This window comes from Prosopis cineraria, unplaced genomic scaffold (assembly GCF_029017545.1).
Source record: "Prosopis cineraria cultivar Desert tree isolate PC_DT_omini unplaced genomic scaffold, ASM2901754v1 PC3, whole genome shotgun sequence".
In the NCBI taxonomy this organism is placed as follows: Eukaryota; Viridiplantae; Streptophyta; class Magnoliopsida; order Fabales; family Fabaceae; genus Prosopis; species Prosopis cineraria.
In genome coordinates, this window is record NW_026555334.1 from 43,993,643 (window position 1) to 44,014,469 (window position 20,827).

Sequence of the window (20,827 nt, forward strand, 5' to 3'; positions counted from 1 at the left end):
TTTCTTTTACTATTGATAATTTGATACTCATTTCACTCAGCGTTACAACTTCCAAGTCACTTTCAAGTTCAACTGCTTTACCTAAAATTATAGACAGTTTATTTATTAAATCTGTTTTAAAATTAACAAGTATTCCAGCATTATTTCTATTAAAGAATATGATTTTTTTTAAAAAAAAAACTGATTGAATATGCTGCATTCTTTTTCTCATGGAAGATGAAATTTTTGGAGTAAAGGACAAAGAGAGGCAAGAGCCATACGAAAATATTAAATTAAAAGTAAATTCTTTTTTAGTTATTTGTAACCAGGTGAAATTTTAAAATATAAACTAATAACTCTATATGTGATTTATGTCAAGGATAAAAGAGTTATTCTAGAAGAACATGTCTTATAATAAGAACAAGAGAAAGTAATACTCTCCCCATTAAAAAAATTAAGACATTTGTATTATTTCAAAATGTAACTATTGTTATTTTTTTAAATGCCCCTAATGAATAACTCATAATATTTATTTTAGAATGAAATATTCTATTAAATAGAAGTAAATATAAAAATTAAAGATGGCATTAGTTTCAAAATAAGTAATTATTTTATTAAGAGATTAAATTTGATTAAAAATATCTTATATTTTTAAACAAAGTGAGTGATATAACACACTCTTTGCTCCATTATATAAGACAATTTTAGTAAAATTATGGATACAGACTAAACCAACTATTGAATAAAATACAGTTTAAAATTTTAATTTTTTATGAACTAAAAATATATTTCACTAATAAGAAAGAGGGAGAAAAGGATACATTTAATGAGCGAAATAATGATGGAGTGATATTTATATGACATTATGACCATCATTAATTGAACTTTTACTTTTTAAAAGATATTTTATGTTATGAGAAACCAAATCATTTTTAAAAATGTTTTCTAAAATAGAAGAGAGAGTAGTATAATAAGATACTAGTAAACAATTTTACATTGATTTTGAGAATATTAAACGGCTGTTCTATGTCCTTATCATCAAAATTAAAAGATCAGTTGAGGAAAAAAGCGTGCACATGCAGGGCTACACGGGGAAACGTGACGATCAACCCTCCTTTAATCTCTCTTCCAGTCGCCCCTCCTCTTGTCGACTCGTGCGTGCGGGGTATATTAATCGTCAACACAATTACTAAGGATCGAACGAAACAAAATCTCCTCGTGACATGATCCTACCAGCCAGAGCCAACGTAATTCTCTCTGCCATTTGCGCTCATCTACAAGGATTGCCTTGATGACCCGTTACAATAGAAAGACTATCCCACAATATACTGACTTTGTTTTATGAGAAAATAATATGAAAATAATTTTTTAATTATATAAATAATAATTTAATCTTTTAAAGTATTATAATTATAATTTTTATTAAAGTCTTTAAAAACTTTTATATTAATAAATTTGAAAGTGAAAAGGCTATTTTACTTTTATTGAAAATAAGAAGCTTCACTCAAAATTTTTGCTTAAGGAATAATAACTTTTATTTTGTGAATCACAAAAATTGAATAAGAAATTACAACTTGTCAAATGTAACTCCTGTTATTAAAAACAAACACTAGTCATAATTTTTGCTTAAAGAATAACAATTTTGTTTTGTGAATCATGAAAATTGAACAATAAATCAAAACTTATCAAATATAATTTTTATAATTGAAAAATAAATTTTTAAAATAACAGACCCCAATCACACTTTTACTTAAAGAGTAACAACTTTTATTTAAAGAATTATAAGAATTGAATAAGAAATTACAACTTATCAATAAAAATAAAATAATTTTTTACCCACATTGTCAACTATGTGCACGCATGCCTGAAATCTCTAAACTTGCCAAGATCACTGGATACTTCCATCTTGATTTATTATCTTCTTTTAATGAAGGATTAAAAGTCAAAAATGCTCTTAAAATATATATGAAAGGTCACAAATGACCCTAAAATTAACTATGAATCATTATCTTTTAATTTCAAAATTTTTTTGCTTAGTTACCCTGTACACATTTAAATTTTTTAATATTTTTTATTATAAAATATGATATAGTGGGTTTCACCAATATTTTTTTGTAATATAAAAATTCCTTCTCTTCTTCCATCATCTGGTTGAACACGCATGCATGCATTGCCACCAGCCTCCTCACCTGGGTCATCCTAATCTCTTCTTCCACAAGCCTTCTGTCATCGGTGTAGTTCAAGGCATGATCAAACCATGTTAGCACGAGCGACTGTTACTTAACGAAATAGGGAGCTCATCCAGTCGCAACGATCGTGCGTGCCTATTCGAGCCACCGTCCTTGTTTGATCAACAACACCACTGGCGAGATGTTCACCAACGCCGACGTCGAACTTTTTTTCTAGAAAAGTCGCCTCCAGTCTCAACAACCTCGGCGTCGGACCTGACCGCGTCATCATGCTCCTCCTCAATTCCCTCCATTTTGTCTTCTCCTTCCTACCTCGGAGCCATCTTCACCAAGGATGCGAGCTCAACAACTAAGGATGTGCAGAACCGGTACTGTTCTTGACTTGTCATTCATGTGCAGAAAGAGGAGGGAGGGAGGGAGAGAGGATGGAGAGAGAGAGACAGGGAGAGGGAGAGAGAGGAGGGATAGATCGGTTGAGGGAGAGGCAAAGCTTAAAGCCTTAAACGTACTGGCATCATTTTTTCCATACTTTCCATGCTTCTTTGTTGTTAATTTAATATAAAATATATGGTATGTGTTTGATAAGTTGGGTGTGGCTACCGCCTTAGAAACACTGTGTGGGCAAGCTTTTGGAGCCAAGGAGTACTACATGATGGGGATTTACCTTCAACGTTCATGGATTGTTCTTTTCATGCGTTGTGTTCTGCTCTTGCCTTTTTCTGTTTGCGTCACCAGTCTTGAAGCTTCTTGGTCAGCCTGATGATTTAGCAGAGTTATCAAGTGCTACAAGAGGTCTTGAGGAAGCTTGAGAGAGTGGTAGCTGTGGCAGAAATGAAGAAGAGAGCGGGGGAAGAGAGGGGAAAGAGAAGGAGACGAGATAGAGGGGTGAAGGGAGGGAGGAGATCGTAGACTAGAGAGAGGAGTGAGGTGAAAAAATATGGTAAAAATATATGAAGTAGGTCCAACTATTATATTTTATTATTAAAAGATATTTAAAAATTTTATGTAGCCTTGCTAATGAATAATAGGATGTAAAAACCAACAGGATAACGGAGTAAATAATTTTTTAGGTTAAAGAATATAAATAATTTATAATTAACTTTATAATTATTTGTTACTTTTTGTGTACACTTCAAGAACATTTTTTAACTTTAACCCTTCAATTAACTATGGCTTTTGAAAAATGCTGTTGCAAACACATACAATACCTTTTTTCTGAATTAATTCCAAACCTATGGAAGAGATTATTCCAATCATTGGGAGGATGAGATGAGGGTCTCAACAATATCATAACCGTCGTGTAACTACTTGAGGACGGTAATTATAGATACACCTTTCAGTTACATGTTAATGTTTGTCAGTAAGAGAAGAGTATTACGTAGTTATTCTCTACACTTTATTTACACGTGTCCTCTTTGCCTACTCAAGGGAACACCCGGGACATTTACAATGGCCTCCATGGCTATATCCGCACTTCAGATTTCTCTCTTCTTTTTGTATAAAAGCGATTCATTAAAAGCAAAAGATTACAGCGACATTCTTACACCAGGCCTTGCTTCTTTCTTCGTCCTCCATTCTCCACAACCAAGGAGGAGGATGAACAAAGATGCTACTACAAGCAGAAGTACAATGTGCATGCTTAGCTATACAGCACTTCAGATTTCCAGTAGATCCATGGAATAAAAGAATCCCAAGTACAAACGAAGGGTCTGTGTAACAATTGACAAGGTACATACAGGCATAGCAACCTAGATATACGCATGAATTCACCTTCTCTCTCTGTTTTTTTTTTTTGGGAAAATAAAAAAAGCATAATGCTCATTCAAAGCTGTCTTGCGTAACACAAGCGTTACGCCCCGAACATCCAACTCCGAACAAAGAGTAGACAAAATTTGGCCTTCATTAGAGACGAAACATTTACATTTAAGTCTACGAGCATCAAACGGTTAGCAACTCCTGAAAGACGAGAAGAAAATATCACTTGATAAGGATAGAAAACATAAACCAACGCTGTCTCGTTCTTCAAGTATGACTACAGAAAGGTAAACAAAGCCTGTCCAGAGTCAAGGGACACCCAATGAATCTACAAGTTCAAGTATACTGAGATCCTTGCAGCTTTTCCTTATAGATACCAATTATTAAATAGTTTTTAGACATGGGGCTTTGTGCATGCTTTGAGTACAAGTTCGGTGTAAAACATATGATACCTTTTCTTTCTGTTTGTAGACACTGTCAATCTTCTTCATATACCCATCTGTCAACTTCTACATAGAGATAAAATAATTAAAATGAGAACAAATGAAAGGCAATATTCACAGTTTCAAACAAATTAGGGTTTCCCTGTTACCGGTCACGAATCTTCTGAATATTTATGGGACCCAAGAAGGACACGTGTATTGGGATCATTTAAGAGTGGCGGTGCATCTGCTGCTCTATATCATGCTGTTAGAAATAACAGAAAGGAAAGAGAATGCTAAACGTGAACACAAAGCTATATATGAGGAGAGTAGAATGAGTAGGGTGTTGATGATTTTGATGAGTCTCTTTCCCTCTGATGCATTTCTTCCCCTTCCCCTGTGATTATTCTCTTCCCTCTCTGGACAGAGTATTTCTATATTTCTCTTCCAGTTCTACCTTCGTGGTATTTCTAACAACATGATATAGAACAGCAGATGCACTACCACTCTTGAATGATCCCAACACATGTGTCCTTGGGTCCCATAAATGTTTGGAAGATTCGTGACATCTAGTGATAGAGGTAGAAGAGAAAGAGGGAGAGAGAGAGGAGAATAGAGAGAAACAGAGAGATTAATTCCATTCATAATTTCCCATTACAACCTAGAGACCTATTTATAGAGAATATATCTAAATACCCAAACTACCCTTATATTCCTAATTCCCCTAATTACCCCTATTATTCCCAATTCCCATGTATCAATACTCCCCCCAACAAGAGATCCTTGTCCTCAAGGATCAGTACAAAAGCAGGAAACTACATATCTAAAATAATACTTAGCTATATATATATATATATATTTTGTTGGCCTTAAGTTGCTAAAACTAAAATACTTTGAGAACAAAATTAATGGACATCAAAAGCCCAAACATGTTGTAGTGCTCTGTTAATCCAGAAGCCCATCATGGCAAGCCACATAAACTTGTGATAAGCCCATTGTTGAAGCTTAAGAACATCCCTTAGCTCCATTTTCAAGACCCAATTCCAACCAAAAGCTTTTTGAGAAGCCCAAACTTCATCAACATAATGTCTAACATCATTGTAATTAAACCCATTTGGCATTATTCCCTTTTCAAAAGGCTTTTGGGCCAAGGACACAAGAGAAGCCCAAAACATGTGCAAGCAAGGTCTAACAACACTTTTATCAAATCCATTTCCAATGGGTTTTAGCTGATTGACAAGTGGCTCACGCTTGTGGTGCCTCTAGAAATTATGGGTAAATACGTGAAGCAAACACTTGCAATCACGAATACGCATTCTGATCGCTGGAAAAAATCGAATAAACTTCAACAAAAACCCGAGACCCACTCTCTCTTCACTCAATCCGATTTCTTTAGTAACCCTACTCGACCCAAGCTTTCGGCCATCTGCTATCACCGTCACTGCATCTATCACCATCACCGCATAGCTCTACTTCCTCATTGTCCCTAAAAACATCAGCTGCGACGGCCTCATACTCACCACAACCCCCTGCGGCCGCGACTCCACTTATGCTCGATAAGTCAAGTTTGCCGAACCAAAGTTCCTCACTGTTTTGAGGAACGTCTTTCTGGTTACCCCTTCCGATGAGCGTAGGAACAGAGCCACAAAATATGGGTAGTTTAGATTCTCCACTAATAGCTTTCGAGCCAAGCAATTCGACTGCGAACCATTCATCTCTATAATCTGACCCAGGTTGAGATGTCCGGCACCAAAGTCATACAAGACGAAAGCTTTCTCACTACCTTTGTAGACCGCAAGTCGGTATCTATCATCCAGTAAAGTTGCGATCAACATCATCGCTGACCTTATAGCAGCTGGGCTCCAATATGGACGTGTCGATTTTAACAACGCTGTCGTACTAGTGACATGAGGACAAGCTATTGAAGTGGGAATGTCTGGAAAATTTTGTGAGCCATCGTCATCACTATCAAGGTTCTTGTCGAGCTTCAAGGTTGTGAGCATTCTATCGACTTCCTCTTCATCTATAGTCAGGCTAGCAACTTCATTCTGTGTCACTTCTGTAGTCCTCCGCTCTTGATTTGCTTCAATCTTGACGTCATGCTCAAGTTTTTCTTCATCTTCCGCAATATCATTCAACTCCCCCATTGTTTCTGCGTCTATGTTACTGTTCTGTTGTTGGTGGTTGAACTCGAGCTCAGTTGAAACATGGTTCAGCGTGTTAAACGATTCACCCATAGTGACCACAGGAGAGTGCAAGCGCTGCTCGGTAAGCATCGAAAGCTTAGCCAACATTTCATGCATTTGTTAAGAAATGTGAGACATGGTTTGCTTGATCTCACTGAAGTCATGAGTCTGTTGGTGTAATATCTGCTGGTTGCGTTGAAGCCAAGCTGATTGCATCTCCAAATAATATTCGAGAACACCAAAGCATTCATTGGATCGGCTCTCCGGCAAAGCCATGGCCAGAGAGGAGGCTCTGATACCTTTGATAGAGGTAGAAGAGAAAGAGGGAGAGAGAAAGGAGAACAGAGAGAAATAGAGAGATTAATTCCATTCATAATTTCCCATTACAACCTAGAGACCTATTCATAGATAATATATTTAAATACCCAAACTACCCTTATATTCCTAATTCCCCTAATTACTCCTATTATTCCCAATTCCCATGTATCATCTAGAATGATCAATGTCAAATATATACAAGGAACCCAACTTACTCAACCAAGTGCTTACCGAGTCCAATTACAAGATTTGGTATTTATATTGATCAAACTAGTGACACAAACTCGTAATTAAGTTAGTAAGCTTTTACTTCTTGAAAGAGAATTTTCTCTTTTCTTATTACTGCTTTTATCTCTCAGAAATGGATAAAAAGTGAGATGGACTATACGTAGAAATGGGCAATCCCCAATCCCCATGGAATCAATATTGGGGGAAGAACATGCTCGAGATATAAGATAAACAAAAATCACAAGTATCCACAACACCAAAACACAAGACCCTTTCTTAGATCCATATGCAGTCAAGAACTCAAGACACTGAAAATGCTTCAACATCATTTTCTCCAGATCTTTGTTTTTTTTTTTTTACCATCATATTTTTTATAAAAAGAAGTTTGCAAAAGGACATTTCAGTAAATGGATCTGACATATCTATAAGGAAAATATAGTTATTTTGTTCTTTTCTCTCATTTGTTTGGCTAAAATGCAAAAAATTATGTTGGTTGGCTACACTATGCTCTCACTTCTAGGAACAAAGCATGTTCCTTATGTCGCATAGTTCATTGCATCCCAAAGTAGGTTTGAGATTATCCCAAGTTATATCGCAAAGAAATGCCCAGACCAATGTAAAAAGAGACATGGCAATACAAAGTTTAGATAAGCTAGAACTTAGTACCCTTCCTATTTGACAATGTAGAGGATCAGGTTACCTGCAGATCATTTGTCAAGTCCTTCACATTATCTCCTGAGAGCTTTTTCTCCTGTAAGAAAAATTCAGACAAAATGGTTAAAGAATCTCATTGGAAAAAAGGAAACCAAAGGCAAGGAAACAATTAGTGACGAGTGATAAGAAAGGAGAGGAAATTTAAACCTTCTCAAGTTTTTCATAAGCTTTCAATGCATCTCTTCTTATATTCCTCAGAGCCACCTACAAACAAGATCAAGCTCAATCACTCAAATGGAAGTTATGTATCACTAAAATTTAGCCAAAACGTTTGTCCTGCAAACAAACTGTAGAGAAAACACTACAACAATATAAATCTCCAATTCAGTTCTTTGAGATTGCAAATCCAATATTCATCCAGCTATAATTTTCGGCAAGAATAGGAGAAGAAATTGCATTAAAAAAAAAAACCCCATATTTCCAATTCAAAAACTTGGCTTATGTTAATTCCCTCTGAACCCGTAAAAAAGTCACAAGATTCATCCCAAATCGGCCAAAAAAACAAGAGCAAATTACTAAGTCAAAGTGTAGGTATTGTTACAAATGTACCTTCCCTTCTTCAGCTTGTTTAGCCACTATTTTTGATAATTCCTGGAAAGTAAACCACCAATCATTAGATAGGAGTTTAAGTTCCTCAGATAATATCCACAGATTCATTCATACTTCCAGGAGAAACTTGGCGTCTGAGCAAAGAATAGTACAGTTAGAAGACACACTCATCTTGTAAACAGAATAATCAGGTGAATTAAACAACCGAATATCAAGTAAACTTTTTCTTAGAGAACTCTTTTGTATCTTGGCTAGCTAAGAGGGGATTGTATAGCATTTTTTTCCCAACTAAATCAGAAACGCTAATCAATTATGCATAAAACAGACTCAAGGAATGAGAAAATACCTTCCTTCTTTCTGATGTCAATGGTGGAATACTCAATCTTATCAATTCTCCATCATTATTTGGAGTCATGCCCACATCAGAGTTGACTATGGCTTTCTCAATAGCCTTCAAGCTGAAAAAACATTTTAAAGGAAATATGAATAACCGAGATTTTGTTCCCCAAAAAAAAAATTATGTACTGCAAGATAAAGATACCATATATACACATTCTGCCACAGTATTTTATATCTTTTGGCAGAAAAAGTCCTCATAAAGATTTGTAGACAATGGTAGTAATATGCTATACATGGGACTCACACAACAAAAAGATGGAAGGAATTAGGCTAAAGACAACAGCATGCTGCGTATTAAGTAGCATCCAAAAAACATGGATAAGATCATTTTGATGATTCCAATTTCTTCCACCTCCTCTAGTTTGCAACTGTAACTCACCTTGATTTGTCATATGGCTGTACCAAAAGAGAGCTGGCATCTGGAGTGCTAATTTGAGCAATGCTCTTCAAGCTAACTGGAGTTCCATAATATTCCACCTACAAACGCATAGTAAAACAAGTCATTTACAGGATCACACTATAAACAAAATCAAAGCTAGATATTCATTGCACATACTGATGCCTCGCCTATGTATCAATGCATAGTTAAAGTTTTCTGTGTTGTAAGCCAAATCAAGCTGCATATGTAACTCAAACGGCAAGTGATAGTTTCTTTGACAATTGCCAGATACATAGCTTCGTTGGTGGCATGAAAGAACAAAGTAAAAATAAGATGAAAAATTAGAAGAAGAAAAAAATAGTAAACCTGGAAGGAGTAATTGATGTATAAAAAAAGTGGGAAAAGAAAAGGCGGATAATAAGACGGGATTTAGGAGATGATGAAGTCGATGGCGAGATTTAATAGGCTTAAGACCAATAAGACTAAATCTTAGAGTAAGGGAACTCTGATTGGCCTAGCTTGACTTGAACAGAAGAGCTTGAGAACGGAAAACAGAAACGTACGATTATCGACAAATGCAAGATTCATTAAAATCAAACCACGAAGTCCACACTTTTTTAACCACATTGGTGTCCTTAATAACGTTTTCCACGCATTTTCTAGAAATGATGGTACTTAAGGATAAGCAGAGCCACAAGCCAGCTCTCACATTCGTACCTCTATTTTGTCAAGCATAGCTGGGTTCGCTCTCCCTGTCCTTATGGAACTGAAATTTGAACGAACAGTTTCAATAGTCCTTTCCATCCGGCTTGTCTGAGACAAATGGCAGAGAGGCACTGTCAGTGTAACCATCCCGGTGCAATAGAAGTACCAAACTTTATCATGGAATTCGAACAATTTAACCACACGGTATATTTTAAAATCAATCTTCATGAAGATACTCACAACATCTTTCTCGATGAAGGCCTTCTCAGCTTCTATTTCTTCAATAGTCGCCGCCCTCACAATTCCGGTCCTGGATATATATATATATATATATATAAGGATCAAGAGAAATAGGTTAACACGACACGCCCCAATATCATCACACTACTCGCTGACTGTAGAGAAGAACGATGAGCTCACCTCCGCAACGACCTCCTCGGAAAAACGAGTCTGCTGGAAAATCTACAGGGAGCAACGAGCTTCAGAGTCGCATAGCTTGCAGCAGAGCTCCACGAGAAGTCCCTGGAGCACTTTACGCAGCTCGAGACTCCGCGAAAGGATTCTGCAGAGTTTCTTAAAACAAGTCATTTTAACAATTGAAGATAGTGGCCATTATTGTATAAGGAGAGCACGCACCTCTGAAGGGCACGAGGGTTTTAGAAGGGTTTTGCTGGGGATTGACGATGGAGCGAACGAGGGTAGCAGAGGAGAAGGACGTTGCCATGCGAGCTTGGACGATTGACCCAGTTCAATGTTCGCGTTCGTGTAAGGATAATATGTGGATAAGAAATAATTTCTCGTCTTTTCATTGCTGAGTATCTTTACCCCCGCTTTGGGTCCAGTACATTTTTCAGCGCCGGGCGCCGGGGCTCCTTACTCCAAGGATTGTTTAGGAAAATCACATATAACTTCAAAGTAAAATAATTAATCATTCTTGAAATGGATTTATTCCTAGTATTTTTTGAACTTGAGCGAACACACACACACACAGGATAACAAATATAGGGGAAGATTTGTAAAATTTTTCCGCTTAGACCTTAAATTACAAGATATTGAAAATATTTTTAGATTTTTACAAGTCCACCCCCAATATTTGTAAATAAAAGTGAAAAATTTAGAACTCATCCGGTCGGTTGTGTTTTTTACAAGTTTTTTAGTAATAAAAACAATCTCAGGTGCCCATTAGTAATCAATGTTTTGTTTTGGGTTTTATCTATAAATTTTACTTTTTTCAATTTTTCACTTTTTCATTAATTTTGGGCCTTTGAAAAGAAGTGTTTATCAAGGTTTTGTTTGGTTACTCAACGGAAGTCCGATATGAAGACTGAGACAGAATTATGGGCCTATCAAATCCATTATGGAATAAGCACGGGCCTTGGGATGGTCTATTTCACGTCCCGGGTTCTACAGTTCTATTCATTGGTTAACCAACATCATGGGAGTGTGATGGAAGAGACAGGCGCGTCTAACCTATTAAGTTGCGCATGTCGTCCCAACAAAAGTTAACACCCCAAGAAAAAGGCAAAGCGCAGTCTTGGAATTTAGGTAACGTAGATAAAATAATTGCAACCTTTGGTGGTCACGGAATCCATATTCCATGGTTTTTCTGTTGGGATAACTGCATATCCAGTTATCCATGTTTGTTGGGGAGAAATTTTAATGAAGCTCGTAGAGTGGATGAGCACGACACAGTCTGAGTAAAACACAGGAAGCACGCGCCCCCCGGCGTCTCTAAAGCCGAGATTTCCGCTTCGTGCAACCTCTTCCATCCCCGTACTCCCACGTGTCTTATTTCCGATCTTCTTATCTCACCCCATCACTCACCACTCTCAAATATTTTCAAACAGTTTAGAGCGGGGGAGAGGGACGGTAAAAAAATAGTAACAAACTCGCCTTCTTTTCACGCTTGGGAACAGTGGACTAAAAGTTCAAAAAGAGGCTGCGAAATTTCTGTGATTCCTTCTTGGTTGCGACCTAATGGCTTCTCGTGGATGCTTGTGTCAAGGAGAGTCTGTTTCCACTTTTGGTAAAGCAGTTTTAATTAACCTTTCTTTCTAGGCAACACTCGTATGGGCCTCCACAGTCCCCACTGTCATCTATACATGACACGCACATCAATTCATGATTATCTACGAATTCAAACAATTTAGGTGATTTATTAGGCTCTCTCTCCGTCCTTCAAAAAGACCCTGCTTCTAATAAATGGGCGTTGCGCGCCTTTGATTCATTGCTTCGTATGTACGCACCCACACCCATATATGTTCAATTATTTATGAGTTCCTTCGCTATATATTCTGCGATATTAATTATAATTGCAACTCTACATTCAATCAATTAATCAACGTGATAGCTGCGCATGCATTTCAGCGCGAGGGAGTTAACTGGAAAGCTCGCTTCTCTTCCCTCTCAGTTCATGCTATTAGTTAATTAAAAGAAAAGAAAGGGAAGCTTTTAGCTTTTGCCTGTGAAGATTGAAGAAGCATTGGGGAGGGGGGGTTGGTAAGTTCATTGAAAGAGGCATACGCACTTTCATGACATCTCCTGACAATCTTATTTACTGTTGCTGCGCTATCATTGAAAGACCCCAACCACGCCCAGCATTTCCCCTTGATGTGCCCTCCCCTTTTTCTGCAGCATGGACTTTACCATTCAACTACTAACTTATTTAGTACAGTATTCTCAATAATCATCCTTTTTCTCAAAAACCATTGAGAGAATCAGATATTTTGTCACAAAAGATTGCTCCCAAACTTTTCAAGATAATTTATATATTTTTATTTTTAATTGTTCACCTTCAAGCTGCAAATCCTTCATAAAATTTGACGTGACTTAATTTTTGCTTTTCTTTGCTCGATTTTTTTGTAGCCTTGTATTTTAGAAAAAAAGCCATAAATGTAACACTAATATTATTATTATTATCATACAGAAGACACCTGCTTAGCTTGTTATTTAATTATTCAACTTACTCGTGAAAAACATAACGTGATTTTAAAATTCTCAATCATATGTGAGTCGTTTTTCATTTTTGAGAGGATGGCGGGACAATAAAAAAAAGAAGACAAAAGGAAAAAAAATGCTTTTATTTCACAAAGTGATGAAGCACACGTTAGGGATTGAATTATGGTTGTATATGTATATGGACAGTTAGGGACATGTTAATGCTGACTCCATGTACAGACATATGGGATATTGCAGACACCGCATATTTTGTCCTGTCCTGTATTCCGCGCCCAGCTACACACACACACACACACACAGATTATATACTCCATTTTCTACCTCATATCAAATGCTTCCCTGTGATTTTAACAGATGGACGCTGCCTTCTCCACTCTAACTAAGCCCCTTTGTCTTCTTTCTTGTTCTTTATTCCTACATTACATTACATCTTTTCCCATGTATTTTGTGGTTTATATGTGAACAAGGAATCTCGTTTTATAATTTACGGATGGTGTTATTATTAAACTCATTTCTTATCGACGCATAAATTATGCTCTTTATCACGATCAACACTTTTGGGTACAAGCACACAAGTAATTTAAAAGAAAAGGTCAGAATGTAATGAGCGAAAGAACTGGAAGCAGTATGTGGCTTTTTGACCCGGAGCGAGCGACCGCCAGCGTGGACGTCTGTTATGCTTCGGGCAAAAAAAAAAAAAAACCACAGAGAGAGAGAGAGAGAGAGCTATAAATGCTTCAGTCTCGCCTTCATTCTGTCCTAGACCCAGACAGGACGCGCAGTACTTTTTTAAATCAGCGTACCTAAATTGCGACAGATAATGCAGTGGTATTGATTTTCTTTCACCGTAGCAACTTAATTTTGTCTTGAGAAAAGGTGCTTTACACTTTTCACGAGCCATGTATTCAGAAATCCAATCGTGAAACATGGTTCCATTAATTTAAAAGAAGGGGTAGAAAAGAGTGCATTCTGTCAACGGAGATGATGGGGTTTAATGGGTCTTGCACGTGCAGCAGCTTAATGTATACGTAAATATACGTTTTCACGTTGGATGATCCGTTGGTTGAAGTAGCTTGCAACCTTTTCTCGGCGCGCATCCTTCACGCGGACAGGCTAAATTACGATGCCCGTTTTTATTAATATTATTATTTAGACAGATTAGGCTATAATTTTGTTATTGACTATTGGAAATAAACTTCATGTACATTACGTGTTTTAAATAAATCAAATACTGCAATGAGGTTGAAGAATTGCCCTTGGATGACAACTCGGGCACGTGCCTGGGTATCATATTATGTTTTGGCAAATAATTGAGGTCAAGTGTGTAGTGGGGTGGGAGTAGGGTGAGAGCAAAAGAAGAAAGTGAGGGAAGGAAGAGAAAGTTGCCGTTTTAGGGGGAATCTCTGACACGCAGACAAACTAAAATCCATGAATTTGTAGGAGGTTGGCAATATGCTAGTCCGCATTTTGTTGCCTTCCATCACCCTCCAACCAGACATTCACATCCACCCTCGTTGCTAGTTGGGATTTGTAGTATCAGTTGGCAGTATCACGAGAGATTCCCCTCAAACTAAGTTCCATCCATCTAATAACACCCCCCACCACCTTCTCTGTGTTTTTCCTCTTTCCTCCATTATTTATATTACATCATGGTTACGGTAATCAATGTCAACATATGTCTAAGCTGTTTTACCTTTCAAAAAACAAATGCGGTATCCAGATGCTGGAAGCTTTAGAGAGCTAATAAAGAAGACGGAATAAAAGCGTCAACACATAAAGCGAAGGCCCCAAAGGCCCAAACATCTCTCGAGGGCAGCATACATATGTAGTGTGGGAGGCTCTAACAAAGGCCGATGGATGAAAATCACACCAAAAGGGGAAAAAACCTTAATTATATGCAGCCAGCTTACATACATGTACTGAAAGAGAGACACATGGCATGCATGCGGGGATGGTGCAGCGGGATTCGATGCAACTCGTGGTGGGATGCAAAATGAATCATTCCTCCACTTAACTCACGAATCTAACCACACTACGATCACGGTTATTAAAAGAGTAGTGTCTGTGAGCAGTAATTAATGTAATACGGGGCGGGTTTGACTTTTGGAAGACCACATAGGCGGAGGGGAGCGAAGAGTGAGGACGCATGGGGAAGTAAGTTCTTAAATGGTGTGCAGCGGATAGACATACGAGTCCCGTGAAGCAAGCTGCGAGTGCCGAACTTGAATACTCGAATGAAGCTCATAGGTGTCAACACCAACCACTGAGAGCCCACAAGAGCCAATGGAACTCAGTAAAGTGACGTTGGAGATCTTCTCCAAACTCGAGCAGAAATGGCTCTCTCGCTGCGAAACCACCACCAAAACACGCATTCTCAGCATTGACGGCGGAGGAACCACTGCCGTTGTTGCCGGTGCTGCTCTCGTTCGCCTCGAGGACCAGATCCGTCTCCAGACTCGCGATACCCAGGCTCAAATCGCCGATTTCTTTGACATCATTGCTGGAACCGGCATTGGTGCCATTCTCGCAGCCATGATCACTGCCGACGACGGCTCCGGCAGGCCCCTCTATACTGCCAGAGATGCCGTTCATGTTATCACGCAGAGGAATTCCGAGCTCTTCAAAACTAAACTCCCCGGAGTTTTCCGCTGGCATCGCAGACTTTCTTCCAAGAGCATGGACAAGGTGCTAAAGGAAGTGTTCCGGAGCAGACGGGATGGACGATTTTTGACTCTGAAGGACGCGTGCAAGCCCCTCCTGATACCATGCTTTGACCTCAAGAGTGCAGCCCCGTTTGTGTTCTCATGGGCAGACGCGTCCGAGTCGCCTAGCTTCGACTTCGAGCTCTGGAAAGTATGCCGCGCCACCTCAGCCACGCCAAGCCTCTTCAAGCCTTTTCAGCTGATCTCCGTCGACGGAAAGACCTCCTGCCGTGCCATCGACGGTGGACTGGTGATGAACAATCCGACGGCCGCGGCCGTCACTCACGTGCTACACAACAAGCGTGATTTTCCTTCAGTGAAGGGCGTGGGAGATCTCTTGGTCCTCTCCATAGGCAATGGGACGTCGATGATAGGAGGTTCAGGAAGAAAGGCGTGCGAGAAGGAGGAGACATTGTGTTCGATGTTGTCGATGGTTGAGATAGTGGTGGAGGGTGTTTCCGAAACCATTGACCAAATGCTGGGGAATGCCTTCTGTTGGAACCGGACGGACTATGTAAGACTCCAGGTACAAGATAAATGAATTGAAATCCCTCTTAGTTAGTACGAATTATGTTTTGATTTGGATGATTGGCTTCTGAGGTTGGAATGCTGGTTCGCAGGCGTTGGGTTTGGGGAGCGGAGAGGAGTTGCTGAAGGAGAAAGGTGTGGAGTCGTTGCCCTTTGGCGGGAAGCGGTTACTGAAAGAAACAAACGGACACAGAATCGATAGCTTTGTGCAGCGTCTTGTCGCTTCGGGAAAGACCGACCTCCCGCCTCCTAGTGCTGCCAACGCATCCGCCGTTAACCCTGTCGGCGGCAGTTAGTTCTTTCTTTATTTCTTTTTTCTCTTTAGATCATCACGGTGTCGGTTAATTGTATTCAAAGTTCCCGTCCTTGCTTTTACCACGCCTTTTGTCATAGTCAACTAGCACTTGATAGAAACTGGTAATAATTAACTCACCACCAATTCGCATCATCATGGATTTAACTGACCATCACAACCTGTTAATTAATTACTCCTTTTTTTTTTTTAATCCCCCTTATGTGTCTGCTTATTTTGTGTAGTCCCCACCAAGCTCTATGCCCAATCAGTGATAGATAGTGTATCCGTGAAAGTTACAAAATCATCCTGTTAATGTACAAAATCAGCTGGACTCACAGTCCAGTGCAGTTAACCGCAGTAATAATAGTAACAAACAACAACAATGTCAAATCTGTAAATCAAGGGCTGGCTAATTAATACAGGACCCGGAAACTGTATATATATATATTAATACCTTTGGAGCTATTGAAAGATATGCATGCTTACTGCAATTAGTAGGGGTGTCAAGATTGTTATAAAAATGAACGGACTGTGAGTGCGGCCAAACACTGAGTGCATTGTTGGAAACGCCACTTGCGAGAGCTCATTGTGTTGTTTGTTAAAAGACAAGACTGTGAGTGTGTACGGCATCAACTGCACAGTGGAGTGTCTTCCACTCTTATCATGATTTTCTACTTCTAATATGGCTGACGAGGTATATTTTCTGCGCTCCAATGCTGAGGAACAAGAACAACCGGGTTTTCATATGGATACATACATGGATTGCCAATATCAATTTTCACTTTTCGGAAACCAAATTGCAGAACCGCTGGCAGCAGCAAATCTTCTCGTGCGAGAAAAAGGAATGGTTATCACGTCACCTGGCAGGATAGGATTGATGCGGATCACTACCTGTAACAAACAGGCTCTGGAGTGTGCCCGTTTTATTCGCGAGATTCTCTCCTTCTTAAACTTACAATTCAGAAACTACCCGTATTTGTTTCACTTTTCAGTTCACCCTTTCAGTTTTATTTAGCCTTGGTTTAAAATATGGATCGAGTTATATATTTATTCTTGAATTTTTTGTTTTCAAGAAGCCCTAAGCATTATGTATTAATAAGCAAAGTAATTTTATTTTTGAACTATTTTTCCAAGAAGCCAAACCCCTTTATTGTTTTTTACTAACATGATTTATGTGTGGGGCTTATGCACAGTGATAAATAAAAGTCTGACTATATCCTTTAGTAGTAATTTACCTTTGAACTCTCTTTTTAGAAGTGCTGAATAAACTTAAAGTTTCATTAACTTAATCAACTTTCATTTACTCCATTTTGAGTCAATCGGTTCAGACTTATAACTATTATAGATAGAACATCATTATTCTCAACCAAACTCTAACTTCCCAATTAGAGAAAATGGAAGAGAAGGGTAGAAATAAGCTTAAAAACTTTACCTTAAATATTTTCTAGCTCCAATATGTTTTCAAACATTCAAAAGAGCAAGTCCTAGCAGAGAAAGCGCACCCCTTTCATTTCCTCCTCTTCTTTTCCTTTGATCTCTCTAACAAACTGCGACTGTTTTATGTAAAAATTTGGTCATGCATTACGGCGCATGGTACAGAGAAGTCTTTTTCCATGCGTGTTAATTCACATGCACCATGACGAATTATCCATAAGTCACAGCATATGGCACAAAACCTCACCCTTCAAATTTTCTTTCTCTTTCATATCTAAGTGACCCAACTCTACTTTGAACTCGCATTAAAGGCTAAAATTACAACTTAACATGGCCGTTAAATCTCTCTGACCGCATACTTCACTAATAAATTAATTGCTATAATCATACTTAATTAATCAAGTTTAAATTTTGATGATGTTACAATTGAGACTGTAATGCTATTATCCATGATAAATTTTTAAATAGACTCAGTGTGCCATGTCATTCACAGTCCATTCAATAAAATTGTATAAATTTAATAAAATAAAATATTATATATCATTATTTTTAATGATTTTATTTTTATAGCAGAATATTTATTTAATTTTTTATCTTTTTTCTTTTTACTATTATTAATATCAAAATTAATTTATATTTAAAATTATTTAAGTATCATATTTTTATTAAATAGATTATAAATAATGTAGTGTACCGAATTTATCTAACACAACTTATGAGATCAAAGAAGAGAATCTTATATACTTGTCTTAAAAAAATTGTTAATGGGCTAAAATGTTTCTCTCTTTTTTCACAAGCTTATTAGAGAATCCCAATAACAAGCCTTAGTATCAGTTTGGGTTACCTTCAAAAGCATATTCAAATCATATTTAAAATATATTTTTATCAAATTTAATAAATAGTTAAATTCATTAAATATATTTTTATTATATATAAACTAAAAATCAAACACATGCCTAACGGAGATAACTTTTTAGCTTTGCCTTCTATAATAAAAGTATGTTACCAATCTCCCAAAAAAAAAATTGTTGCCCATCATGTAAATGTAAGATCCACTTATCCACAAGACAAAAGGCAGACTGGCCAGGGCCAGGCATGTCACGAACGTCACTCATACACACAACAGTGTCAGAGCCAAAAAGTAAAAACTCAAAATTGTCAAATCATTTTTTTATCAAGATAAAGATTCTCTTTTAAACAAAATTGAAGTCAAAGTCATTGGCTCATGCAGTTATCATCGCATCTCTTTCAATCTGACCGCTGCGTGTGACCCTATCTTGACGGTCCAAAAAGAATTGAGAAAGTATTAAATATTCAGCGGATGCAGTAAAAAATAAGAAAATATTGGAAATATTTCTCTTCACCTGGCCGAGTTCCGTCCGTGTTCAATGATTTTCTAAGCATGAAATATTCCACTTCTAGTATTGCGCAACGAGGAAGCTCTAAATATGTGCGTTGCGTGAGGCTAGGTATAACTTGTATCCCACGTTCCTTGTAACTTCGTCTAGATCTCTAGGAGCTGATTATAGATCTGGTTAGCAACCAAATTCCGGTGGTTATATTGAGCTTATAGAAATCTTTAGTGGCAAGCCAGATCCTTTTTTAGGCTGCCATGGAATTTGGTAGTAAAACTCAAGGGAAGAGCTCAAGTTAATAATTAAGCCCTGTTTCAATGCGTAAAACAGAGTTAGGTGAGTATGCTAAGCGTGAAGTTTCCTCGTGAACCAAGTCCATGCTTGGAAACCTAATGGATATTTGCAGTTTCTCAGGGGGCCCAAAAACTATTCTCACATGTTTTTTTCGAAAGAAAGATCAACAGGTTCTCAATTACATCCAGCATTAAATAGAAACTGTGATGTCACATGATACGTTTAATAGAAACTAGGAAGTGCTGCTGTTGATTCTTTACAAAAGATTGCTTGATTACCATATCATCATAAAAGATTAAAATCCCATCTCGTGCATATGATTGGGGATTATTTATAGAATCACATTGAACTAAACTAAGATAAATTTTGTTTGGTCAATGTCATGATATGGAGCTGCTCACTTATAGTCGCACGGAAAGCTGCATTTACAGCTGAATTAATTTAGGAAAAATAATAATAAAATTCCAAAAAAAAAATTAATGACAGTGAGATTCTTGATAAAAAATTTTATAAAATACATTACAAATATCAATTCAAACAGTAAATAGCAAACTAATTTTTACATTTAAAATTTAAATATTATATTTATAATTAAAACCTTTAAATTTATAGCTGTTTGAATTGATATTTACAATTTTTTTTTAAAATTCATCAAGGATCTAACTATCATTAGTTTTTTCTTTTAGACTTAACTATCATTTTTTCAATTAATTTAGTACTTTGGCAGGACAAGTTGGTTTCAAACTTAAGCTTCTAACAATGTTTCAAGTGAAATTCATCCCTCTCGATCTCTTATGCCGCTGACATATAGGGTAATGCACCTCTTTGATTTTTATGGTGTCCTTCTTCTGCTACATATTTTAGTGATTACGCAGCACAAAAGTTGGATGCCACCGTACAAAAAAGGCATATAATATCTCCGTTACAATTTGTGTCATCGGGTTAGCCTCTTAATTCTCTCTTGATGCTTTTTTGGTGAGTTAGAGACAGTTTACGAGGTAGGTAGAAGTAGAGTTGAAAATACGAGCGGACTCGTCCTTTAAGAATTTAAATTTTAAAATTCAATTTTTTATTTTAAATTTTATTTCTCAAGCCCGACCCTTATGTGAAGGGCTCACGGGGTCAGGCCTGCACCTTTTTTTAAAAATAAAAAAGTGAAAATAAAATTAAATATTATAAATTAATTAAAATATTTTAAAATTAAAAAATAAAATCCTCATAATTTTTTAAAAATTAAACAACACACATTTAGAAGCCTAATAATAAAATTTAAATCTTGATTAAAAAAATTATTTTTTTATAAATACACAAACATAATAATTATAAAAAAATAAAAAATATCAAGAATTTTATACTATACACTTATATTTATTAAATTATATTAAATTAATTTTAGAATAAATTAAAATTAATAATAACATAATATGTGTAGGATCAG

General features: G+C 37.1%; 2 protein-coding genes across 3 annotated transcripts; one reads left to right on the forward strand and one right to left on the reverse strand.

Moving 5' to 3' along the window:
- Window positions 1–3,807: 3,807 nt before the first annotated feature.
- LOC129306222 (ribosome-recycling factor, chloroplastic) lies at window positions 3,808–10,613 on the reverse strand. Of its 2 annotated transcripts, none has more exons than XM_054946693.1 (11): window positions 10,460–10,613; window positions 10,244–10,385; window positions 10,064–10,133; window positions 9,836–9,931; window positions 9,119–9,216; window positions 8,687–8,798; window positions 8,341–8,382; window positions 7,939–7,995; window positions 7,778–7,828; window positions 4,376–4,429; window positions 3,808–4,124 (listed from the first exon to the last, which is right to left on the reverse strand). In XM_054946693.1, exons 1-11 carry the CDS (start codon window positions 10,545–10,547, stop codon window positions 4,107–4,109), a joined length of 828 nt encoding a protein of 275 aa, XP_054802668.1. In that variant the 5' UTR covers window positions 10,548–10,613; the 3' UTR covers window positions 3,808–4,106. The 2 variants fall into 2 exon arrangements, with proteins under 2 accessions (XP_054802668.1, XP_054802667.1); XM_054946692.1 differs by having other exon boundaries at window positions 4,376–4,432.
- A 4,032-nt stretch (window positions 10,614–14,645) lies between these two features.
- On the forward strand, window positions 14,646–16,462 carry LOC129306918 (probable inactive patatin-like protein 9). Its single transcript, XM_054947729.1, has 2 exons — window positions 14,646–16,009; window positions 16,104–16,462. Exons 1-2 carry the CDS (start codon window positions 15,065–15,067, stop codon window positions 16,305–16,307), a joined length of 1,149 nt encoding a protein of 382 aa, XP_054803704.1. The 5' UTR covers window positions 14,646–15,064; the 3' UTR covers window positions 16,308–16,462.
- Window positions 16,463–20,827: the final 4,365 nt, after the last annotated feature.